Source organism: Ranitomeya variabilis, chromosome 7, assembly GCF_051348905.1.
Source record: "Ranitomeya variabilis isolate aRanVar5 chromosome 7, aRanVar5.hap1, whole genome shotgun sequence".
Lineage (NCBI taxonomy): Eukaryota > Metazoa > Chordata > Amphibia > Anura > Dendrobatidae > Ranitomeya > Ranitomeya variabilis.
Window position 1 is genome coordinate 196,107,848 of NC_135238.1, and position 27,128 is coordinate 196,134,975.

A 27,128-nucleotide genomic window follows, 5' to 3' on the forward strand; every position below is an offset into this window, starting at 1 on the left:
TAATGTTTTGCCTCTGCATTGCAGGTATTCGAGAAGTTCACAAAAGAGTCGACATCGCTTCTGGACGAGCTGGCTGTTATCAACAATGGAAGTGATAAGGGAAATCAGAACGAGAAAGACAGGTTTGTGAAACAGGCTGATTGTACTGTGCTTGTACTTGTGCTGTGCAGCGCTATCATCATAATCCCATTATCAGAAAGCCGTGCGTGCCGCCTGCCTGCCCGAACCAGCAGAGGAAGGAGCGTGAAGAGTCATTCAGCGTGGAATGTGCATCCGCACAGCATCTGCGGGGGCTTCGTTCTCTCTAAATAATGGCCGACTTAATGGGGAGCTCCACCTTTGATCTCCGCTGCATCTGTAGCCTGTAAATAAAAGAGGTAGCGCTTTGTCATTTCTCAACAATATTTGTATTATCGGAGAAGTTAGAAGCCAGAAATGATGGACAATGAACTCGCACATCATGGTTTTGGTATTTTAACACTCCGATAAGGTCCATCAGAAAAGTTTTATAGTATCGGAAACATTTATACATAACTTCCCTGTAAGATAAAACCCAAGATAAAAACAAAATGACCATATACCCTGTAGTAACAGTAATTGTACATGTAAATGACATAGGGTACTTAGTAGCGATGAGCGATCGTGCTGGGATAAGGTGTTATCTGAGCATGCTCTGGTTCTAACAGAGTTTCTTCAGCATGCTCGAGTATGTCTGAGTCCCCCTGGCTGCATGTCTCGCGGCTGTTCGACAGCCGCAACACATGCAGGGATTGTCTAACAAACCAGTAATCCCTGCATTTTTTAATCTATCTAACAGACGTGAGACATGCAGCCGCGGGGACTCGAACATATTCGAGCACGCCGAAGATACTTGGTTATGACCGGAGCACGCACAGATAACACCTTATCCCAGCACATTCGCTCATCACTAATACTTAGTTAACAGTATTTTGATCAACGTAAATGTCATCCCACCACGACAAGGCGTATCCAATCTGGACGTTCTATCTCTAGTATCTAGCACGGTCCTATCCTATCTCACCATATGTCAACCCACCCCAATATAGGGAAGGGCAGAGCAGGACCCAGCCCTGACTATTCAGACACCTGCCCATGGGAAGCTATAAAGGTGAAATGCCTAGCTCTAAAAGGGGGCCATGCCCCTCAATGTACAAAGTACAAAAAAACACAGGAAAAACAATGAAATGAGCCGGAGCATGAGTTGGTTTAAGTGCAATGTGTAAGAGCAAGTACACACTGTGGCCATTTCACAGACCAAACCCCCCCAATAAAAAAGAAAATGAACACACATACCCTGTTGTAAGTACATGGTAATAGTACATGTCAATAAAATAGGGAACTTGGTCAGCACTATTTTGCTAAAAACCTCACCTTGTGTTAGCCAACCTCAATAAAGATAAGGACAAGCAGGGAAGGAAAGGTAGTTTCTAGGCAGGATCAAATAGAAAAATAATACAACCTTACAGAAAATGAGAAAAAAAAATGCCGCAGAAAATTGGAATAGAAAAAATATTACAATTCTTTGTTTGATGTCATCAGTAGGTCAAACCCCACCACATAGGAATTTATACAAGTCTTTCTGAACTGGTTGGGATCTGTATCCGGTGAGCTCCCTGCAACAGTGATGGCTGCTAAACTGTATTTATACAGATAACTTAATACTATCTAACGTGATTTTATTAGAAACAACTGCCAATGGATTAAACATAAATAAATAAAAATTACCGAATTTTTCCCCAGTGATCGAGTGCCAAGTCTGCAGTGCTGTACCAATCTCTGGTTACATGCAGTCAATGGCTGCAGCAGTCACAGGCCCTACTACTGGCATCATGGCTCCCATCACTGAGTGGTGATGCCAGAAGTACAGCAGATTAGCGCTGCAGCCCCTGATTGGCTGCAGTGATCACGTGCCGGATGCATGTAGCTCCCTCTGTTAATACTGTAGCTACCTGCCTGTTAATTTTTAGGCCCACAGTAAGACAAAAAAAAAGAAAAAAAATTGTTCTAGATAACCTTTTTAAAGCATTTACCGTATCTTTCAGACTATAAGACTCACCTTACCATAAGATGCACCCTAGGTTTTAGACAGCAGAAAATAGGAAAAACATTTTTTCCTATTAATTAAAATTTCCCTAGTGGTATAAAGTGGAGAAGTCAATTTCACTAATTTTAAAGGGCACCTGTCAGGTCCCCCATGCCCTCCAATCCAGGAGCATTCGGCTATGTGGGATTCAACTCCCTCTCTAACCAGCCCTGTATTGCATAATCCGTTAAATAAATGCTTTAAAGAAGCATTTAAGACCTCCCCTTTTCCTTTGCTAATGAGGGCTTTGACTAGTTTCCCAGCCAGGTGTACGCTTCCCGGCTTCAGAGGCGCACACTGCACATGACCGGAACTTCAGAAGATGGCTCCCAGTCATTCACAGTGCACCTCTGAAGCCAGGAAGTGTACACCCAACTTCAGAGATGCAGTAACACTGCTGGAACGACGATGATACGGCTTGTGTAAATTATGTTCTCACTCCCACAGGGGTGTGATAACACGGAAAGAGGGCTGACTATTCTGGGAAACGTAACGCCCCATCAACTAGTCAAAGCCCTCCTCAGCATAGGAACAGCGGAGGTTACAAATGCTTTTTTAAAGCATTTACTTAAAGGGAATCTGTCACCCCCAAAATCGAGGGTGAGGTAAGCCCACCGGCATCAGGGGCTTATCTACAGCACTAGATGGTGGGCCGATTCTAACACATCGGGTATTCTAGAATATGCATGTATGTATATAGCAGCCACATAGTATATAGCACAGGCCACGTATACATTGGAGCCATGTAGTATATAGCAGACAAATAGTACGTGGCCTGTGCTATATACTATGTGGCTGCTATATATATATATATATATATATATATATATATATATATATATATATATATATATATATATATATATATATATATATATATATATATATATATATATATATATATACATATACATACATATATGTTGTTGTAGAATACCCGATGCGTTAATACAGCCCACGCAGTATATAACACTCGCCACGTAGTATATAACACAGCCCTAACAGTATATAACACAGCTCACGTACTATATAACACAGCCCACGCAGTATATAGCAGCCACGCAGTATATAACACTCGCCACGTAGTATATAACACATAAACTTGGCACACACGTGGTCAAATGAAAGTGAGATTTAATTGAAAGAGAGTACATACAATATTGACGTTTCGGTCTCAGGTTAGACCTTCATCAATGTACTAAATAAAGAAAAATAGTGAAACAAAAATAAAATGGGTATATACAATAATATTTACAGTATTGTCAATCATAATAACTTATGATTGACAATACTGTAAATATTATTGTATATACCCATTTTATTTTTGTTTCACTATTTTTCTTTATTTAGTACATTGATGAAGGTCTAACCTGAGACCGAAACGTCAATATTGTATGTACTCTCTTTCAATTAAATCTCACTTTCATTTGACCACGTGTGTGCCAAGTTTATCCACAACATAAGTACGGTTTGGGCACCTACTTGTGCACCACAATTTATAGTAGTGCCTACGGCTATCTTCCACGTAGTATATAACACAGGCCACGCAGTATATAACACTGGCGACGTAATTCATAGCACAGCCCACGCAGTACAAAGCACAGCCCACATAGTATCTAACATTGGCCACGTAGTATATAGCAGCCACGCAATATATATATATAACACAGCCCACGTAGTATACAGCAGTGTGGGCACCATATCCCTGTTTAAAAAAATTATTAAAATAAAAAAGTTATATACTCACCCGCCGGGATCCAGCGAAGCTCTGGCGATGCGCGCATAGGCAGCATTAATAGTAAAAAGTTGGGGGAGACACAGGGTTAATAGCAGCGATAACGGAGTGCGTTACCCGCGGCATAACGCGGTCCATTACCGCTGGCATTAACCCCGTGTTTGCGGTGACCGGAGGGGAGTATGCGGGCGCCGGGCACTGACTGCAGGGGAGTAGGGAGGGACTAATTGGACTGTGGCCGTCGCTGATTGGTCGCGGCAGCCATGACAGGCAGCTGGCGAAACCAATCAGCGACGCGGGATTTCCGTGACGGAAATTCCCGACAGAAAGACGGAAGTACCCCTTAGATAATTATTATATATATATATATATATATATATATATATATATATATATATATATATATATATATATATATATATATATATATATATACTAGATGGTGGCCCGATTCTAACGTATCGGGTATTCTAGAATATGTAGGTAGTATATAGCACAGGCTACGTACTATATTGCACAGTGACGTAGTATATAACACAACCGACGTAGTATATAACATAGCTACGTAGTATATAGAAGAGCTATGTAGTATGTAACACAGCGTACGTAGAGTATAGCAGAGCTACGTAGTATATAACAGCCATCCTAAATCACCACAAGAACACAGTTATATCCCATAAAAAATCACTTTTATTAATATACCTTTAAAAACAATATATAGGCACAAGGGACAAAGGTAGGGGTAGTGGAACACCGAACCACAATACACTGTAAACACAGGGACCTGTGAAACCCCCCATAGCTGGTACACCCAGCAGCACTGAGTAGTAATAGGATAACAGCCCGAAAAAATAAAAAGAATGGTAGATAAAATACGACAGGCGTGATATCAAGCACCTACATAGGTGCAGACACAATTAAATATGCACTGTACCTGGTGTGTACACCAACTGGGGGGCCAGGACCCACCCCGACGCGCGTTTCGGAGCAGGAACACTGCTCCTTCCTCAGGGGGCGACGCCGACGCCCCCTGAGGAAGGAGCAGTGTTCCTGCTCCGAAACGCGCGTCAGGGTGGGTCCTGGCCCCCCAGTTGGTGTACACACCAGGTACAGTGCATATTTAATTGTGTCTGCACCTATGTAGGTGCTTGATATCACGCCTGTCGTATTTTATCTACCATTCTTTTTATTTTTTCGGGCTGTTATCCTATTACTACTCAGTGCTGCTGGGTGTACCAGCTATGGGGGGTTTCACAGGTCCCTGTGTTTACAGTGTATTGTGGTTCGGTGTTCCACTACCCCTACCTTTGTCCCTTGTGCCTATATATTGTTTTTAAAGGTATATTAATAAAAGTGATTTTTTATGGGATATAACTGTGTTCTTGTGGTGATTTAGGATTTCTGTTGTGGCAGTTGTCCCTATTAAGTCCGTGACATACATATTTAGGAGGGTATACTTTTTACATATATTACATAGCATGATTTTCCCTATATGTATTATGTATGCTACAACTTTATGCTTTTATAACACAGCCATGTAGAGTATAACATAGCCCCGTAGTGTATTGCACAGGTATGTAGTATATTGGTCAGCCACGTAGTATATAGCAGAGCCACATAGTATATTGTAGAGCCACGTAGTATATTGCACAGCCACGTAGTATATAACACAGGCACGTAGTGTATTGCACAGCTATGTAGTATATTGGTCAGCGACGTAGTATATAGCAGAGCCACGTAGTGTATAACATAGCCACGTAGTATATTGTAGAGGCACGTAGTATATTGCATAGCTACGTAGTATATTGCACAGCCACGTAGTATATAACAGAGCCACGTAGTATATTGCACAGTCGACGTACTATATAACAGAACCGACACAGCCCACGTAGTATATAGCAATGTGGGCACTATATGCGCGGTTAAAAAAGACTTAAAATAAAAAATAAACATATACTCACCTTCCGAAGGCCCCTTGAAGTCCTGGCGCATGTGTGCGGTGCACGTGACAGCTTCCGGTCCCAGGGTTGGTATGAGCGCAGGACCTGTGATGACGTCACGCTCCGGTAACGCTGGCATTAACCCTGTGTGAGCACTCAGCGCTGACTGCAGGGCAGTAAAGCAGCGGCCATTTCGCTGCCAGACTATGGCCGTCGCTGATTGGTCGTGGCAATGGGCGTTTTGCCACGACCAATCAGCGACTTGGATTTCCATGACAGACAGAGGCCGCGACCATTGAATATCCATGACAGACAGAAGACAGACAGAAAGACGGAAGTGACCCTTAGACAATTATATACAGTAGTAGATTCTGTAATGCTGTAGATAAGCCTCCGATGTATCCTAAAAGATGAGAAAAAGAGGTTAGATTATACTCACCCAGGGGCGGTCCCGCTGCTGGTCTGGATCCGGCGCCTCCCATCTTCTTACGATGACGTCCTCTTCTGGTCTTCACGCTGCGGCTCCGGCACAGGCGTACTTTGTCTGCCCTGATGAGGGTAGAGGAAAATACTGCAGTGCGCAGGATCTGGGCCTCTGACCTTTCCCGGCACCTGCGCACTGCAGTACTTTTCTCTGCCCTCAACAGGGCAGACAAAGTATGCCTGCGCCGGAGCCGCAGCGTGAAGACAAGAAGAGGACGTCATCGTAAGAAGATGGGTCGCGCTGGACTGGACCGGACCGTGACGCCCATCGGACTGGACCGCTCCTGGGCGAGTATAATCTAACCTCTTTTTCTCATCTTTCAGGTTACATCGGGGGCTTATCTACAGCATTACGGAATGCTGTAGTTAAGCCCATGATGCCGGTGGCCTTACCTCACCGTTGATTTTGGGGGTGACAGGTTCCCTTTAACTGAATTAAGTTATACAGGGCTGGTTAGTGAGGGAGTTTAATCACAAATAGGTGAATTCTGCTGAATTGGAGGGCATGGGGGACCTGACAGGTTCCCCTTAATATACTAGGGTACAATAGGGATGTAATATATCTACTGTTGGTGTCTATATGCAGTGTTGTACACACAACACATATACATACACAGCTCTGGCACATTAACATAGACAAACACAGCTCTGCTACAAATGCATATATAGACACACAGCTCTGCTACATAAGCACATATACATACACACTTCTCTGCTACATGCCCATAGACAAAAGAGAAATAGGGTGCACCTCCATTAAATAGTATATATGTCAATATATGTACCAGAGTGCCAAACCATGCCTGGGAATACAACATGAGCAAAAAGCAAGAAAGACCAGACACATAACGGGTGTGCACACCTGTTTTAATACTCAGACCAAGAAAACAATGATAAAATATATAGCTTTATGTGAACACTAGGCCACACAAATCCACTCTTGGTCTGAGTATTGAAACAGGTGTGCACACCCGTCATGTGTCTGGTCTTTCTTGCTTTTTGCACATGCCCATAGACATACACTGCTCTGTTACATGCCCATATAGACATATACATATAGACATGCTCACGCACACACTATACATTACCACATCCTGCAGTTCCTGATTGGAACCTGTATGGAGGCTGCACGAGCTGAGCATTTACAGGACCTTCCACTTGATTAGCTCAATCAGTCACATGACCTGAAAGGTCCTGCAATTACTCATGCAGACGTTCCTGCAGCCTAAGTTCGGTCCCGGCAGCTTCCGCTCCTGCAGATCAGTGTATGTCAGGAGTAGAGGGCCGCTTTCTCTGTGATCGGGAAGGAGGCGGTGTCTGTGTTCTCCTCCATCACAGGAAGCTGCCTCCCGACTATAAGACACACACACACTTTTTAACAAGGGTTTTTCTTGTTTAAAAATGTGTCTTGTAGTCCAAAAAAGACGGTACCCTATTTTTTCTGTTTTCTTTTCTGACCTGAAGATTTCTTTTATTACTTTAAATGAAAAGCTTCATAAAATCAACATTGACGTCTTGTATGTTCTGCCGATTCTATCAGTATGCACCATCTGGGAGTTTGCTTCTCACCCAGGCGCACTGTTCTGTGACGTACATTACTTCTTCCTGTCGAGGGAGCAATTTAAGTAAAAGATGAAAATTACCTCCATTTTGCTTGTATTACTATTATGTCAGTGTAACATACTGAAATTAGAATACGTGATATGTGCATTGGAAGTGATGAAAATCAATGTTTCCTTTTCATCTCAAGGTCAATGGATTTCAATTACCTTCCTTCTGTTGATCCAGAAACGGTTCTACAAACAGGTAAGATGTGTTGAATTATAAAAATGATCTATACAAATACATCCTTCTTTCCTTTCTTCTTGGCTCAACATATCCTGACATAAATGGTAGAAGATTTTTTTTTTTTTTTTTTTTTAGAGGGGGGGGGGGGGGGGAACAAGCTCCTGACTGTGTGGTGCTCTGCTGGGTGACGTTTACGCTATTTAATGGCCACCCAGTGGTTGTGATGGGGAGTGCAGCTTGTTGAGGCTCTTGCCAGCATATTCAGTAATGTACTAAGTATGTATAATAAAACATTAGAGTCCTTAAAGGGATTGTCCGCTACAGGACAACACCTTGTAATGGCCCCAGGGAGCTAGCTATAAAAATGACATTATTTTTTTACATACCCCCTGGACCAGCGATGCTCCTGTATTCTCAGCGCTGTGTTCCCCACTAAACTCCAGACATAAACGATGTCAAATGACCGACCAGTCAGCTGCCGCTGATCAAATGCAGTTTTGTCAACCTTATCCTAGAGACGAAGAACAAATCTTCAACCCATCAGCGTTTCTTACATCAAGAGACTGGCAAGGGACACGGGACTGAGAGCGGAGAAGTGACGCCATTCCGGGAGATAATGACCGTTTTTATTTTTTTTTTATGTATGCTGTTCCCTCGGTGCCATTATAAGGGGTCCTGTAGTGGACAATCCCTTTAATGAAATGTGAACCATGGTAAGGCTGGACACGCAATAGTATATGTAGTTCTAGCTAAAGGGTTAGTTATTCCCATGATTGGAAGTTCTCACCAATCCACATAATAGGTGATAACTTTATGATCAGTGGAGGTTCATCCCCTGGGACCCAGGTTGATCTCTTGAAAATGCTCCACCAGAATGGAGCGGTGGCCACGTGTACACGTCATCATTTCAAAAATTAATTCTCTATAAGACTGTCTGGATAAAGCTCCATTCCAGTAAGACATTTAGAGCCCCTCGCAGATCAGTGAGCGATCACCTGTCCTGGTCTGCAAGTGAGGAGGTGACATTATCGTGTATTCATATCTTGTGTATATATATCGTATTATTGAGGAGGTGACGTTATGATACTGTTTGTGTGCGTGCCAGAATATTGCATGTGCGTGTGTGGTGGTGGGGGAGGACAATTGGGACTTTTGCTATGGGCCTCCATGATTTCTGACCAGAAATAGAAGTCATAGGTGTCTCTCTCCATGCTCTATATGGTAGATCGAGTGTCTGAGAAGAAAATACTCCTTAAACCCCCGCATTGGAAATATCCAGTGCACATAAAGGGTTTTTTTGCTTTTAGAATAAGGGACCCCCAAATGATTCTTGTATTTTAGAATAACAAAGCTCGATAGTAGCCAAATTCCCCTTTTCGAGCGTTGGCTCTCTACCACTTCTCCACTTTGTGTTTGCGCCAAAGCTACGGTAGCTCCACAATGTGTGGAAGGATTAGGAAGACCTAACATGGATGTTTCTCCCCATCAGGGGAAAACATTAGGTGTGACGTCCCACTCACCATTCCCAGAGCCAGAAATAAATGAAGAGAATTTACTTCTACAAGACGGGTAAGAATGACTCAAGGACCTATATTTACTGCTGCTTCTGACTAGGCTTTGCTGCATCGACCTTGTGCTGATCGTCAGCTGACCCCGTATGGAGTTTAGAAGAACTAATCATCATCATACGTGGACGTAGGCGAGGAACTACAAGATTTTGCAGGCTTCATCAGTTAGCACATTTCAGTTTTCAGTATATGGTTGACTACGCGTTGCGGTGCCTCACAAAATATAGGGTCTTGCCTGTTTAAAGTGGTCTTCTGGAAATCCCGTGTTTAAACAGTGCTCCATTAAAGAGGCTCTTTTGTTCCAGCATGCCCTAAAAATAATTATACTCGCTCACAGGTCCGCTGTTGCTTTTTGAGTACCCCATTTGTCTCCTTCTTTTTTTTTTTTTTTCCTGCGGATCGGTGCATGACCACTGCAACCAAACAGTACCTGGAGCAGTGACCGATGGGTTCAATGATTGGCTGCAGCGTTGATACTCTCCCCACCAGAAGAGAAATCAAAGAGACCAGCGTGGAACCTATCTTGTAGTGTGAACCCAGCCAAGAGCGTTTTTTAAGACAAGTGTATGCAGACATATTTAGTGTCCCAACTTAAGCCACAAGACCTGGACCAAACCATCGTCAAAAACTTTATTTTTCATTAGTGGTGAAATTAGGAGCTGACAACCGGAAATTATGCCACAACGTCTCCAGTAACGGCATCATAATGCTCCACGTGTATCCAGACCCAAAAAGGAGAGACATGCCAATGATAGTGTTTTAAATAAGTAGCGGAACAGCAAATTGCCTTCACTACGATGATGATAAATAATCTAAACCGCTCATCACTAATTACATGCCGCGCTGCTTTCTCTCAAAGGCGAAGAAAAATATATATTTCTATTTATTTTCACCAATTGACCATATTTTTTAATTTCACCGCACCTGAATTTCAGCAGTAAATCATGCAGTCTCTTAATAGTTTGGATGCTCCTCGTGTAATTACACATCTATGGATGTTTATAGGGTCCAGCGGTTCACTGATAGTTTGGGTTTTCATCAAGAGATGACTGAAGCTAATGATGTCAGCTGCTGAGATGAATAGGAACAGTGCAATTGATACAGTGGCATGCAAAAGTTTGGGCACCCCTGGTCAAAATTACTGTTATTGTGACCAGTTAAGCCAGTTGACGATGAAATTATCTCTAAAAGGCCTAAAGTTAAAGATGACACATTTCCTTTGTATTTTAGGCAAAAAAATATATCTTACAAAAAGGGAGATGGGCCAATGCAAAAGTTTGGGCACCCTTGGAGATTTGTGTGCGCAAATAACTTTGACCAAGGTTTGAGACCTTAATTAGCTTGTTAGGGTTATGTCTTGTTCACTATCACAGTTAGAAAAGCCCTGGTGATGCAAATTTTCCAGCTTTATAGGAACCGGGCCTCCTCTATCCTTGTGCCAAAAAACAGCACCCATGGGTTCTTCTAAGCAGCTTCCACTCTGAACATTGAAATGGTAGAGGCCCACAAAGCAGTAGAAGGCTATAAGAAGATAGCAAAGCGTTTTCAAGTTGCCCTTTCCTCAATTCAAAATGTTAAGAAACGGCAGTTAAGCGAAACAGTGGAGGTCAAGATAAGGTCTGGAAGACCAAGCAAAATTTCAGTGCGAGCCGCTAGTAGGATTGCTAGAGAGGCAAATCAGAAACCCCGCTTGACTGCAAAAAAACCTTGAGAAAGGTTTAACAGACTGGAGTTGTGGTACATTTTTCTACTGTTCAGAAACACCTGCATAAATATGGCCTTCATGGAAAAGATATCAGAAGAAAACCTCTCCTGCGTCCTCACCATAAAATTCAGCCTCAGAAGTATGCAAAAGAACATCTAAAGAAGCATGATGCATTTAAGACCATCTTTAAAAAAGAAACCGGAAGATGAAAAAAGGATGTTTTCTACAAATGGATAATGATCCTAAACACTCATCAAAATCCACAATAGATGACCTCAAAAGGAAGGTGCAATCTGAAGGTTTTACAATGGCCCTCACAGTCCCCTGAGCTAAACATCATTGAAAATGGGTGGCAAGATCTCAAAATAGCAGTAAATGCAAGATGACCCAGGAATCTCACAGAACTGGAAGTTTTCCAAGGAAGAATGGATAAAACTCCCTCAAACAAGTGTTGAAGGAAAAAATGAAAATGTTATAGCTCTCAGAATAAAGCAATTCAAAAATAATTATTTTTTCTATAAAAGTTTTTGCGTAAAGCGCCAAAACATAAAAACAAATATAAATGTGGTATCGCTGTAATCTAACCCGAAGAATAAAGCTGGCTTATAAATTTTTACCCCACGAAGAACGGGATAAAAAATAAAAAATTCCTAAATTGCTGGATTTGTTCATTCTGCCCTCCAAGAAATGGAATAGAAAGTGATCAAAAAACGTCATGTGACCGAAAATGGTACCAATAAAAACGTCACCTCGTCCCGCAAAAAACGAGACCTCACGAGACTGTCAGCAGAAAATATGAAAAAAATTTAACTCAAAATATAGCGTTTTAGTTTCTGACAGCAGCCAAACATCAAAAACTGATATAAATCTGTCATTTTGTGACACACCTGTGGTGTCAATATGATCATTGCACTCCTTGATGAATTCAGTGAGAGGTGTAGTTTGTAAAATGAGGTCACTTGTGGGGGGTCTGCTGTTCTGCACCTCAGCGGCTCTGCCAATGTTACATGGCACTTTCACACCAGTCCATAACTGAACTCCAATATGTTTTTCCTTCCCTTCTGAGCTTTGCACTGTGCCTCAAAAGTAGTTTTAGACCACATATGGGGTAGTTGTATACTCAAGAGAAATTGCACAGCAAATTTTGGGATCCATTTTCTCCTGCTATTCTTGTGAAAATGAAAAAAGTTGGGACTAAAACAAAATTTTTGTGGGAAAAAATAGAATTTTACAACGTTGATCTGTGAAAATGAAAAAAAATATGTGAAAAACCTGTGGGTTCTAGGCGCTCACTACTCGTCTAGATAAATTTAATACATTTATTGAGGGGTCTAGTTTCGAAAATAGGGTTACTTGTGGGGGATTTCCATTGTTTAGGCACATCAGGGGCTTTCCAAACTTGACATGATACCCGCAGACTATTCCATCAAAGTCTGCGTTTCAAAATGTAACTCCTTCCTTTCTGAGCCCTGCTGTGCTCCCAGACAGTCGTTTTCCCCAACATATAGGGTATCAGCTTGCTCAGGAGAAATTGCACAACAATTTATTTGGTGCAATTTTTTCTGTTACCCTTGTGAAAATGAAAAATTTGGGGCTAAAAGAACATTGTTGTTCTCACGACACATCTAGTTAAGTTCCTTGAGGGATGTAGTTTCCAAAATGGGGTCATTTGTGAGGGGTTTCCACTGGTTAGGCACATTAGGGGCTTTCCAGAGGCTACATGTTGACTGCTATTGATTCCAACAAATTTTGCATTCAAAAAGTCAAATGGCGCTTCTTTCCTTCCAAGCCCTGCTATGCGCCCAAACAGTAGTTATCCCCCACATATCTGCGTGTATCTGCGTGATCATGAGAAATTTCACAACATATTTTGGAGTCCATTTTCTCCCGTTACCCTTGTGAGAATAAAAAGGGGGTCTAGAGTAAACTTTTTGTGAAAAAAAGTTAATTATTTTTTTCCTTCCACATTGCTTCAGTTCCTGTGAAGAACCTGAAGGCTTAATAAAGTTCTTGAATGTGGTTTTAGTACTTTGAGGCATGCAGTTTTAAGAATGGTGTCATTTTTGATTATTTTCTGTCATATAGGCCCCTAAAAGTCTCTTAAATTCTGACATGGTCCCTTAAAAAATGGTTTTGTACATTTTGTTGTAAAAATGAGAAATTGTTGATCAGCTTTTAACCCTTCTAACAAAAATGTGTTTCAAAAATAGTGCTGATGTAAAGTACAGGTGGGAAATGTTATTTATTAACTATTTTGTGTAGCATAACTCTAATTTAAGAGCATAAAAAATAAAAGTTTGAAAATTTCAAAATGTGCAACATTTTTTGCCAAATTTCCAATTTGTTCACAAATAAATGCAAGTCATATCGAACAAAGTTTACTACTATCATGAAGTACAATATGTCACACAAACAAACAGTCTCGGAATCAGTCGAATATGTTGAAGCGTTCCAGAGTTATCTATATATATGAGTCATCGTGATTACTCGCTAATCCCGCCCCCTGCACAGTAGCACTGCCCCCCACCACATCACCACACATAATCCTGCCCCCCACCCCACTACCACACAATCCCGCCCCCCGACCACATCACCACACATAATCCCGCCACCTCACCACATTACCACACAAAATCCGCACCACACACAATCTTGCCCCCCACAAATCCCGCCCCCACCACATCACCACACATAATACCGCCCCACCACCCCCCCACCACATCACCCCACATAATCCCGCCCCCAACACATCACCACACATACTCCCGCCCCCCCACCTTATTACCACACAATCCCGCCCCCCCACCACATCACCACACATAATCCCGCCCCCCCACCACATTACCACACATAATCCCGCCACCCCACCACATTACCACAGATAATCCCCCCCACCACATTACCACAGATAATCCCGCCCCCCACCACATTACCACACATAATCCCGCCACTCACCACATTACCACACATAATCCCGCCCCCCCACCACATCACCACACAAAATTTTGAATTACTACAGATAAACCACATTACCACACACAATCCCGCCCCCCACCACATTACTACAGATAATCCCGCCCCCCCACCCCATTACCACACATAATCCCGCCCCCAACACATCACCACACACAATCCCGCCCCCACCCCATTACCACACATAATCCCACCCCCCACCACACACAATCCCGCCCCCCACCCCATTACCACACACAATCCCGCCCCCACCCCATTACCACACACAATCCCGCCCCCCACCACATTACCACACACAATCCCGCCCCCCACCACATTACTACAGATAATCCCGCCCCCCCACCCCATTACCACACATAATCCCGCCCCCAACACATCACCACACATAATCCCGCCCCCACCCCATTACCACACATAATCCCACCCCCCCACCCCACACAATCCCGCCCCCCACCCCATTACCACACATAATCCCGCCCCCCACCACATTACCACACACAATCCCGCCCCCCACCACAACACCACACTATTGTTATTAACTTCATTTTAAGTTAATTTACCACCTGCGTAAGCGCTATGGAATGTTGTCATTATTTACTTTAGTTTAATCACCAGCAGCGTTAATTAGATAGCAATGAGCGTGCCGAGCGTTAGCTGGCTGGAAACAGCTAGTTACCCCATAAAGTAACAATGGTCAGAATTGTAGAAATTGGCCTGGTCATGGGTGAAGGGGTTAGAACTCCGATGACTTGCTGTACAGACCCCCGTGACATGTAGATTACCACAAATTTGGATAAGGAAGTTTTATAAACTGTATAATCTACTTCCTGATCGGAAGATGTTAGTGTTATTGATTAATCGTTAGCAGCAAGATTTTGTTATAGATGTATCAATACAAGAAACTGGGCACGGCGATCAGACCGGGCATGTCGAGGTGTAATGAAAGTATTTGGTTATTTTGACAATGTATTTTATAGATCATTGTTTTGAGTATTTTTTTTTTTTTTTTTTCATTTTTTTACCTTATTTAATTTTCAATTTTTTGATCCTCTGAAGGTCATGAGTTGCTCTCTGAGCTTCAGCAGCGGCGCTTTAATGGTTCAGAGGGAGGAGTGGCATGGTCCCCTATGGACGATGAACTTCTGGCGCAGCCTCAGGTTATGAAACTTCTGGATTCCCTCCGAGAACAATATACTCGTTACCAAGAAGTGTGCAGACAGCGGAGCAAACGCACGCAGCTGGACGAAATTCAGCAGAAGGTGATGCAGGTAAGAGCGCGGCATTGCTGATTAGTACATTAGGACTGGTTACTGGAGCGTGGTGGTAAATTATTGTGCTGGTTTTAAGACAAGCTGTTGTCAGAAAATTACCTATTGTTCAAATCAGATATTTGTCTTGCATGTATTAAAAAAAACCAAAATGGAAGTGTTTTCAGGAAGTCTTATAATCAGAGGCAGGATTACAATGACAGGTGACATCTGTGTACACAGCTGATAACACAGGATCCGACAATCACAATACACCACGTTACAGCTCCGCTGCTCCTCCTCCCTTCATTTGCACATGCTCAATAGACACCTCAAGTCAAAAGATAAAGTCAGAGTCTGGTGATTGCAGTTCTTGTATGTGTGGATACTCTGAAACAACAGGAAGTTAGTCTAAAAAATGTATACAGGTTTTGATATGTAAAAAAAAATCAGTTTTAAAAACTAAAAATACTGTTAACACAAGAACCTGATTTAAACAGGTAATGTTCTGGTCATAGGGAATCTGTCAGTAGGATCAACCCTCGTAAAGAGCCTATATGGTAATGTATGTCATAGATGGTTGAATAAAATGATACCTTGATATCTACAATCTGATGGCTTATTCCACAGAAAGCCATGTTTTTCCTGTATGTTAATGAGCTGGGCCGGACATAGATCTCCCTGAGTCTGCCTCCAGAGCTTGTTATAAATGAAATGAGGTGTTAGTAGTGTGAGACATGTAGATCAGGAGAGCAGACTGCACATGCTCGACCACTGCTCCATTCATTCCCTGTGGAGTGCCTCACTTCATCTGGCAGCCCCATAAAGAATGAATAGAGTAGCGGTTAGATATCCGATCTGCCTCTCCATATTGTACCCATAATAGGGTGAAACATGTAAAATCCCACAGACCATGCTCTCCAGCGCGTGTTTCGCTTGTTCCCAGTCGCTTCTTCAGGGGATACTATGTCAGGTGTCCGTTGTGGCCATCGCTTTAGGCCCCTTTGACCTCTGCTTTATGGGCACCTCACGACACCCTAAAGATAAGAATCTCTCCTTTTATTTTAGTCCATTGTTAGCTGTTTATATAATGCTTAATGGGATTGGATTTCCACTGTAAAGTTTGATTTATTCTAAATTCATTCCCCGTACATAATTCTTAGCGTCGGGTGATACACAGCAGGAGTGTTCACATTTTCTTTTCTTTTTTTGGAAACCTGTTTTTTTTTTTATTCCTGAGATATGCCGAAATACATTTTCTGGTAAGTGACGGGTCCTCTTTGAAGTGTCGCTGCACCCTTTATTGTATAGGCAAAGATAATTGTTCCATTTAGCCATTGTGCCCGACTCTGCCGTGGGCAAGCAAATGTCACAGCCCAGATGAATGAATCCGTAATCTTTCGCTAGATTTTGAAGACCTATGCCTTTTCTTTCACCGCTTGGACCCCCCGGAAGGCCTGCAGCACTATACTTTTCTGAGCCTTTTGTATCCTCTGGATATAATATTGTGTTTTGTACGAATATACATTTTATGTCTCCTTTCCCAGCGTGCATTATCCAGCTCCTTCCTCTAAATAATTCAGAGACGATGACAACTGTCTTTATTGTAGGTTGTAAACTGGCTGGAAGGACCCGGATCAGAACAGCTGAGAACACAGTGGGGGATCGGGGACTCTATCCGAGCGTCTCAGGCTTTACAACAGAAACACGAAGAGATTGAGAGTCAGCACAGTGTAAGTGTGGGTATGCCGAGAAGTTCTACTAGGTTATATACCGTATATACTCGAGTATAAGCCGACCCCCCTAATTTTGCCACAAAAAACTGGGAAAATTTAATGACTCGAGTATAAGCCTAGGGTGGAAAATGCAGCATCTACCAGTAAATGTCAAAAATAAAAATAGATACCAATAAAAGTAAAATTAATTGAGACATCAGTAGGTTAAGTGTTTTTGAATATCCATATTGAATCAGGAGCCCCATATAATGCTCCATACTGTTCATAATGGGCCCCATAAGATGCTTCATACAAAATACGCCCCATATAATGCTCCATACAGTTTATGATGGGCCCCATAAGATGCTCCATATTAAAATATGCCCCATATAATGCTGCACAAATGCTGATGAATATGCGGCTCCACCCCTATGGGAGTGGAGTCTGGTCCATATTCATTATTGTAATGAGCGGTACCATGTGACCGCTCAATACAGGAAGAAGTTGTCAGCGCCCGGAGAACCAGGGACCTGCAGGGAATGCGCCAGGAGCAGGTGAGTATTATTAGACATCTGCCGCTCCCCCTCCCTGCCGACGCCTGGGAATGACTCGAGTATAAGCCGAGAGGGGCAATTTCACCCTAAAAAAATGGGCTGAATTCTCGGCTTATACTCGAGTATATCTGGTACATCACGTAAGGTTTACTACCACATCGCCCTGTATGTTATTTAAAGGGAATATGTCACCAGGTTTTTGCTGCATCATCTGAGATCAGCATGATATAGGGGCAGAAACCCTGATTCCAGCGATGTATCACTTACTGGACTACTTGCTGTAGTTTTGATAAAATCACTGTTTTATTTGTTCACATCTATCAGTTCTCTGAATGCTGAGCTCTGTATATCTGCCCACATCACTGATTGGCTGCTTTATGGGTACACTGTGCGTAGGCAGAAAGCTGCCAATCGGTACTGGGGGTGGGATTATACATGGCAGCAGGTTTACTAGTCCTTGATGTATAACCTGCTGATAAAACAAGGATTTTCGAATAGCTACAGCAAACAGCCCTGTAAGTGACACATCACTGGAATCAGGATCTCTGCCCCTATATTATGCTGCTCTCAGATTAGGTGTAGAAACCTGGTGATAGATTCCCTTTAAAAGGAACCAGTCTCTGGGCCAGGGTCATGGGCTTGGTCTCCCATCTATGAACCCAGAAACCAGTATGCACTGTTGGACTCAAACCATCCGTGTTGTACTTTGTCAGTCATTCATCTGCAAACTTACTCTACAGCCACCGTCTTCCAAAGTCATCTGTGTTCTGGGCTTCTCAGGTCATTACCCTAGAGGCTGCAGTTGAAAGGGAGTTGTAGTTTGCGTGAACAGGTTTAATGGGTTAATTGGGTGTAAGGTGCTCCCACTGTCACCCTCCACAATGCAATCACACCCTACTGATGAGCGGTGACGTTGATCAGTGTCCTTGGCCCCCCAGGTCTGCTAGCTGCGGATGCCCATTAGAAACCTTTAGACTATTTAAAGGGAATCTTTCACCAGATTTCTCAATGCAAACTGCATCATTTATTAAAAAGATCTCTTAAACCTGATGAGGCTGGTGTAGTTACTTTTAAAATCCATTTCTGAATTGGCTGTACGATCTTCATAAAAATGAGAATTTTCAGACTCCTGCTAGAACTGGAATACAAAAAAATTATCATTTGATTGAAGGGGGCAGAAATGTCAAACAAGATTGTACATCCATTTTGATAGGGATTTTCATAGTAAACACACCAGCTTCATCAGGTCCAAGAGTTCTCTTTGATAATATATGCAGTTTGAATTTGTGAAATCTAATGATGGATCTCCTTGAAGCCTTTTACGCACAAAGACCTAAAACACCGTAATGCAGAAATACTGCAGTGTTTTATCTAATTTAATCTAATTTCCCTGGTGAAAGCAAATATAAAAAAAAAAATTCAGTAAAGAATTTAGGAAAATGTAGAAATAAAGGCAAATAAAACACTTTTTCCCCTTTTTAAAAGTCCGGTACTGTGGGGGGGAGTGAAAGCAAGTACTATAGAAAATGTTTGATCAGTGAATGTATCGCTGACGCTGTGCTTTACAGGCGTTACGGCACGCGCCGATCTCCATTTTTGACATTATCTCGGTGCTGACAACTCCTCCGTCACAAGATCCTATTATTACCGGCTCGGATACTCCTCATTAATAGAATAGCTGCGGCTCCTGCCGGGTCATTGCCTGCTCACCGAGCACTATATATAGCGGAGATAACTCATTACACGAGCCATTTACAGCCACATCAACAGAATGGTGCTCAATGCCGAGGGAACGTGCACAGAAGCTGGTGATGCGCTCACAGGAAATCCACGGCTCCCCTTTATAAATGGGCAATTTATGAATTAGGGGAAATCAAATGCCCATGTAACTGCTGATCACACCTTCATAATTACGGCCCAGGGGCCAATAATGGAGACTATGTCTCATCCAAAGAGGTCGGAGGAGAGAATTAGGACTGCGCCTTATAATTGGCAATACATTGCTGCAATTCTGATATATTACAGTTCTAGGGTGAGCAGTCAGTGACTTTAATAAGATATAGGTGGGTATATATATATATATATATATATATATATATATATATATATATATATCTCTATATATATATATATATATATATATATATATATATATATATATATATATATATATATATATATATATATATATATATATATATATATATATATATATATATATATATATATATATATATATATATATATATATATATATATATATATATATAATTTTTTTTTTATTACTTTTTAAAAATTCCAAACACTTTGCAATTTGCTCTAAATATAAAAATTAGAAATGAGCATTTCTGCCTCCCATTGAATACCCAAATTATGCATTGTCGCCATCCTGCCGATTCCCCCCTCCATCTACTCCATTGTCCTGCTTGGACGACTTTCTGCCAGTCACATGACCGCTGTATCAGTCTCAGCGATCACAGGCCGTGCATGTGACTGATTGGCTGCAGCAGTCACGTGACCGCTGCACAGGATGTCATTGCTTCCAGAACCGGTGCGGGGATAAAGGGTTCTGTCTTATTTCTTTATTCTTTAACATTCCCTACAATCAGAAATCCCAAGGTGCTTGGGTTCGAATTAGAAACCTGCCGTTACGAGGCACAGCTTCATGGGGCAGTGATTGATTTCCCCAGCGGGATGAAGCAGACTAGCCATCTCGGTCAGCCCAATTGGTTACTGTGCGTGTATGTCCCAAAAATCTTCCTAGCCATAACTTTTTTTAAAATTCTGACTCCAGATGTACCAAAAAGTATCCATTAAATACAGAGAAAAGAAAAACCTGTCTGACTAATTTATTCTGAATAATTAGGTTCTATTCATATTACACTGCATTAATATTTTCTGTATTTTGTGATAACCTTGTTCTCGGTGTTTGATGATCTGTGGTATTTGACTTATTATGTTGCAGTTTTGATAGAACGCGCCTTGTCGTCATCATCATTGTCCTTTCCTTTTTTCCAGGAGTGGTTTGCGGTGTATGTCGAGCTGAATCAGCAGATTGCCGCACTCTTAAATGCCGGCGATGAAGAAGATCTGGTGGAGCTGAAGAGTTTGCAGCAGCGGCTCAGCGATGTCTGTTACCGACAGGCGAGCCAGTTAGAGTTTCGTCAGAATCTGCTGCAGATAGCGCTAGAATTTCATGGAGTCGCCCAAGAGGTATTACACTCCTAAAGATGGGGGACAACCTATAACCACCGGAAGATGTAACTATACAAATACTGTATATTACATCACACTTAAAGGGAATGTGTCGCCTCCAAGTGGTTTAATTACAGTATCAATAATTAATTAAAATGTATTCCAATCACATACTGGAAAAATATTCTTTAGTCACTTTTTTTTTTGTAGATTTTTTTTTTTTAATTCTATTTAATGTACGTGATCAGGAAAGGAGTGAATCTTAACTGAGCTTCTGTTAAGCACTTGTGCTTTACAGCAGCCGCATGGACCCTAGAAAACAGTACAAGTAAGACTAGATGTGACTTCTGGTTCTTGGCATGATCTGTGCAGAGGTCATTGTGCAGGGCGGAAGAGGAGGTGAGAGTTTTCTAGGGGGAACAGGAGGAGGAAGAGTTCTAGGCATTATCTGTGCAGAGGTCATTGTGCAGGGAGGAACAGGAGGTGAGAGTTTTGTAATGGGAGGAAGAAGACCGTTTTCTAGTCATGTTCTGTGCAGAGGTCATTGTGCAGGGAAGAGGAGGAGGTGAGTTTTCTAGGGGAGGAGGAAGACAGTTTTCTAGGCATGATCTGTGCAGAGGTCATTGTGCAGGGAGGAAGAGGAGGTGAGTTTTCTAGGGGAGGAGGAAGACAGTTTTCTAGGCATGATCTGTGCAGAGGTCATTGTTCACAGAGGAAGAGGAGGTGAGAGTGTTCTAGGGGTAGGAGGAGGAAGTGTTCTAGGCATTATCTGTGCAGAGGTCATTGTGCAGGGAGGAGGTGAGTATTGTAAGGGGAGGAAGAAGACAGTTATCTAGTCATGTTCTGTGCAGAGGTCATTGTGCAGGGAGGAAGAGGAGGTGAGTTTTCTAGTGGAGGAGGAAGACCATTTTCTAGGCAAGTTCTGTGCAGAGGTCATTGAGCAGGGAGGAAGAGGTGAGTTTTCTAGGGGAGGAGGAAGAGTTTCTAGGCATGTTCTGTGCAGAGGTCATTGATCAGGGAGGAAGGGGAGGTGAGTTTTCTAGGGGAGGAGGAAGACAGTTTTCTAGGGCAATATACTACGTGGCTGGGCAATATACTACGTCACTGGGCAATATACTACGTGGCTCTGTGCTGTATACTTCGTGGCTGGGCAATATACTTCGTGGCTGGGCAATATACTACATCACTGGGCAATATACTACGTCACTGGGCAATATACTATGTGGCTCTGTGCTGTATACTACGTCGCTGTGCAATATACTACGTGGCTCTGTGCTGTATTCTACGTCACTGGGCAATATACTACGTCACTGGGCAATATACTACGTCACTGGGCAATATACTACGTCACTGGGCAATATACTACGTCACTGGGCAATATACTACTTCACTGGGCAATATACTACGTGGCTGTATACTGCGTCGCTGTGCAATATACTACGTGGCTCTGTGCTGTATACTACATAACTGGGCAATATACTACGTCACTGGGCAATATACTATGTGGCTGGGCAATATACTATGTGGCTCTGTGCTGTATACTATGTCGCTGTGCAATATACTACGTGGCTCTGTGCTGTATACTACGTCGCTGGGCAATATACTACGTCGCTGGGCAATATACTACGTCGCTGGGCAATATACTACGTCACTGGGCAATATACTACGTCACTGGGCAATATACTACGTGGCTGTATACTGCGTCGCTGTGCAATATACTACGTGGCTCTGTGCTGTATACTACGTAACTGGGCAATATACTACGTCACTGGGCAATATACCACGTGGACATACATATTCTAGAATACCCGATGCGTTAGAATCGGGCCACCATCTAGTACATATATAAGGGTTTACTTTTCATTATATTCCTGTTAGTGTTGACTGCTGAGAAGTGATCTCTACAGAACAGAAAGTGTCACCCTATGAAGCTGTGGAAAAACTGCAAGAATATAGGGTTTTTAATAACTTAGATATAAAAAAAAAAAGTAAAGACAAAAAAATCAACAAACAATAGACAAAAAAATGCTTGATTGGCAAAAAAAATTGATGTAAAAAATGGGTCAATTTCTGATGACACATTCCTTTTAAGAAATGGCGCCCGGCCAGCAAAATATTTGTGCACAGAGCATGTATAGTTGTAGAGAAATTATATCTAATCAGAGAATGGAGAGAAGAGTGTAAATGACATTGATTTCGGGTTACACCCCATATAGTTACACATCACAAATGCAATTTTTTCTTGATTATTTTCTTGGGGCTCCTGAAAATGAAATATTTTAATATAAAGGCCTTTTGTTGCCAGGCATATTAACAGCTTGTCTCACAGTTAATGCCGTAGCAAAAGTCTGATTTCTAAATATTGTTTTTGTCAGCTATCGCAGCAATTGGACGGCCTGCTGGGTATGCTGTGTGTTGATGTGGCCCCTACAGATGGAGCAGCTATTCAGCAAACATTAAAACTGCTTGAAGAAAAACTCAAAAGTGTTGGTAAGAAGCCAGCCGGCGCATTGTGTACACGCATTGTAAATAAATACAGATTAGTCGCTACCACCCACAATGCATTTGCTATGGATAGCTAACAGTGCAGGGAAACGTACGTAGAGGTCAAGGATGGATGTCAGCCATCTTTGGAGTACACATATTTGTTTGTTTTTTTCTTTAGGTAAAGCAATGAGAGATTTGTAGGAATAAAAAGTAGACTATTTACTGATTATGCATACATTTGTTAGAAAAGTTTCACAACTTTTTATATATAAAAGTTAATTTATGAATAAAATACCAATCATCAGTCCTGCGGTTGGATAGGGGATAACTTGTTTTATTCGGACAATCCCTTCAACTATTTGAAACATGGAAAAATATAATATAATATATAAATATAATAATATACTAGAGCAAATCAAATCCATAAAGTGGTTTAGGTGGCCACTGTTATCACTTTCCCATCCTCCACTGATTGACCCCAGTGCGAAATCCAGAATCATGTTAATTATATGTAGATGATGGATGTAAAGCACGGTCAGGGCTCGCTCTCATAGTTTCTGAATACATAATAGTCCTCATTGTGGTCATCCAGCTCCGGCTGTGCCATGTAGATCATTATACAAGAGAACAACTTAATAGTTTATCAATGATGATCCCCAGTCATCTCCATTACATGAGTATAGGACTTGTCTGCTCGCCAGCTGCCTCCACATTGTGTCTATGAATGTCCACCTTCTAATCCTGGAGGTTGGTGGTCCCTCTATTACAGATCACATTTCTTTGTTATAGCAGAATAATTACATTTTTTCAATCGCTATCCATAAAAAAATAGTCATAAATCCACTGTAAATAGTAAGTTACATAACTTACTAATAAAGTCTTATTAGGTCGGTTGCCTCATCCAGGGTCCTGGCCACTTTACTTCTGGACCAGAGCTCGACACGCAGCAGTGATTACTCATGACTTCACCAGAGCAGAGTGTGAAGAGGACTGTCAGCTTTATTCAGTATCTAAGCCATCCTCATTCACAATAGATTAATATTAGTTGTTATCCGACCCCTTAGAGAGGTTGTCCAGTCTTAAGCTACAAGACCCCGACGCGCGCTGTGAAGATTCTCCAGGCACATGACTGCAGGTATGTTATTTGCATGCGGTCACATACCGACTAGATGGGCGCGACCTTTCTCATTGCAAGAATATTGAGCGAGGTACAGTCTAGTCGGAATATGACCCGAAGTATGCAAATCATACCCGACAGCATTGTGAGGGTTGACAGTCTGCAGTTAGAGTGACTGCAGACTTGTAGCTTAGGACCAGACAACCCCTTTAACGCACTGACATAGAAAATGCTTTACCATGTCGAGCACAAGACCGGAAGCCAATGATCCAGGATGGAGGACTATCTGAGGATTGGGACACTAGTCATAAAATAACTATATTAGTAAGTTCTATAATTTAACCATTTGATTTTTTTGTTCCCTCGAACTCCCTCTAACGGGAATGAGCCATCAGAAAATTACTTAGTTCAAATTAGGTTTTTGTGTTTGTTTTTTTATCAAAATTGTTTATTTAAATCTTTCATATTACATTCTATATTAAAAAAATACATAAATACAAATCTTGCCGTTAAACACTGTGGGCGCTAAGCCTAATACCAGACTCACATGGACATACAGTGCCATTTTTGTAATTTAATGGAACGTCATCTTTAACTTTAGGCCTTTTAGAGATCATTTCAACTTCCTTAGCTGTTCACAAAAACAGTAATTTCAGTAACTTTGACCGAGGGTGCCCAAACTTTTACATGCCCCTGTAGGCTTTCTGTTCCATGTGAAGGGAGAGGGTGGAGGTGAGCTTTACCCATCACCTTTTGTGAATGGCGTTGTACTGTGTTATGTACTATAGAAAAATGTGTTACCTTTCTATCGTAACTCAGCCAATAATGAGACTGTTGAAAACCAAAAGTGTGCCTTTAGGAATAATTTCCTGTGTTCAAGGTGCAATATTCAAAGATTCAAGGTTTTAGTGGGTTTTTTTGTGATAGTGATGTGGAAAATAAGAAAAAAAAAATATTTCATGTAAACTGTAGCTGCCAACAATTACCACTAGGGGGAGCTTAGGAGCTTTTACTGCATACTGGTTTATTATTGAACCCGGCATATACCATGTATGCTTCTATTTGATTTGTCAGAGCATTTTGAATCTGAGGATTTAGGAAAGCCGCTGGTCTCAGCCCATTTTTAAATACAATTGGCCCTATGGTTAGCAGCTTCCACATCATTCTTGGTTTGTTTTGTTTTTTTTTTTCTTCAAATCATATTGCTGTCTGTCTTGAAAATGTTTTTGCTTTTAGACACTGGCCTTCAAGGTTTACGTGAGAAAGGTCAAAATCTCCTGGATCAGATTTCTAACCAGGCTTCTTGGGCTTATGGAAAAGACGTGTCAACGGAGAACAAGGATAATGTGGATCATATTCAAGGTGTAATGGAGGACATGCAGCTGAGGAAGCAGAGGCGAGTTGGTCTACTGGACTGTAGGAATGAATTGAATGTTATAACATTATAGTGAATCTGTCAGCAGGATTTTGCTATGGAATCTGAGGACAGCATGAGGTAGGGGTTAAAACCTTGAACTCAATGATGTGTCACATGTTGGGCTGTGTGCTGTTGTCAGCTTAGATTGATGGATTAATCACTGGGTGACTATTAGGCATGTGAGCAACAGTCCGACTCCGCCCCTTCCTGTGATAAGCAGCTCACTGTGTATAGACATCGTGTATACAGAACCTTGTGTGGGCGGGGCTAGCTTCCTCAGCTCTGCTGCAACGCTAAATCCAAAAGCTGCGATTGTGTCAGAACAGCTGCACTCAGTAAACTAAGTGATACATCATTGGATTCAGAGTCTCTTTGCCTACATCATCTGCTCAGATGTGGTAGCAAAAACCTGCTGACAGATTCCCTTTAAGGGGATTGTATGGGATTTTCCAAAACGTTCCCAATAGCAGCAATCAGTATAAACTCCAAGAACCTATACTCTGTTGTTAAATCCCATGCTATTTAAACACTGCCAATCTGGTGATTCCTGAAGCAAGGACATTACATCGTTCATGTGACCGCTGCAGCCAGTGACTAGCCTCAGCGGTGACATTGCCTGCATCAATCTTACGAACAATGCAGGCAGGGCCATCGCTGCAGGACTGAAAATGATTAAAACGGCAGCGGTGCTGTAGTAGCTGGGCATTTATATGGGTTTTCTCATTTGCCCTGCCTCCCAGGTTCCTGCTAGGGGGACAGTGTGCTCCTGCTTTACTGACCGGTCAGATCTGCAGTATCAGCACCCTGGGGACTGGACTCTCTAGAAGCTTTGGAGAAGCGCAGATCCAGCCAGCTGCGGAGCTCTGCTTACACACTCCATTGGGAAGATCCTGCAAGAGTTACACTTCTTGCCTAGTAGACCACTTACTGCTGATAGACTGCAGTGGTGGTCGGTAACCCAGGCAACAAGCAGTACACGATAGAATTAAAACTCCCTCCATTTTTGAGAATGGAGAGGATTTTTATTACGATAAATTGCAAAGTTGCTTTTTTTTGTTCAAGCGCTTAGCAAATTCAACCATTTATCATGTTTAGAAAAC

At 42.0% G+C, this 27,128-nt stretch overlaps 1 protein-coding gene and 1 long non-coding RNA gene across 4 annotated transcripts in view; one reads left to right on the forward strand and one right to left on the reverse strand.

The window, feature by feature from the left end:
* The window catches only part of SESTD1 (SEC14 and spectrin domain containing 1), a 141,472-nt gene that overhangs the window by 100,666 nt on the left and 13,678 nt on the right, over positions 1-27,128 (forward strand). For both annotated transcript variants that reach the window (XR_013217776.1, XM_077272608.1), the window contains exons 7-13: positions 25-122; positions 8,013-8,068; positions 15,353-15,564; positions 17,154-17,276; positions 20,831-21,025; positions 23,383-23,497; positions 25,848-26,007. Coding sequence is in view for 1 of the 2 variants with exons in the window: in XM_077272608.1 (XP_077128723.1) it covers positions 25-122; positions 8,013-8,068; positions 15,353-15,564; positions 17,154-17,276; positions 20,831-21,025; positions 23,383-23,497; positions 25,848-26,007 (959 nt within the window). In the remaining variant the exon portion in view is untranslated. The remainder of the gene's footprint in view (positions 1-24; positions 123-8,012; positions 8,069-15,352; positions 15,565-17,153; positions 17,277-20,830; positions 21,026-23,382; positions 23,498-25,847; positions 26,008-27,128) is intronic.
* LOC143784397 (uncharacterized) overlaps positions 142-27,128 on the reverse strand; it is a 272,312-nt gene continuing 245,325 nt past the window's right edge. For both annotated transcript variants that reach the window (XR_013217777.1, XR_013217778.1), the window contains exon 3: positions 142-362. This is a non-coding gene — a long non-coding RNA (uncharacterized LOC143784397). The remainder of the gene's footprint in view (positions 363-27,128) is intronic.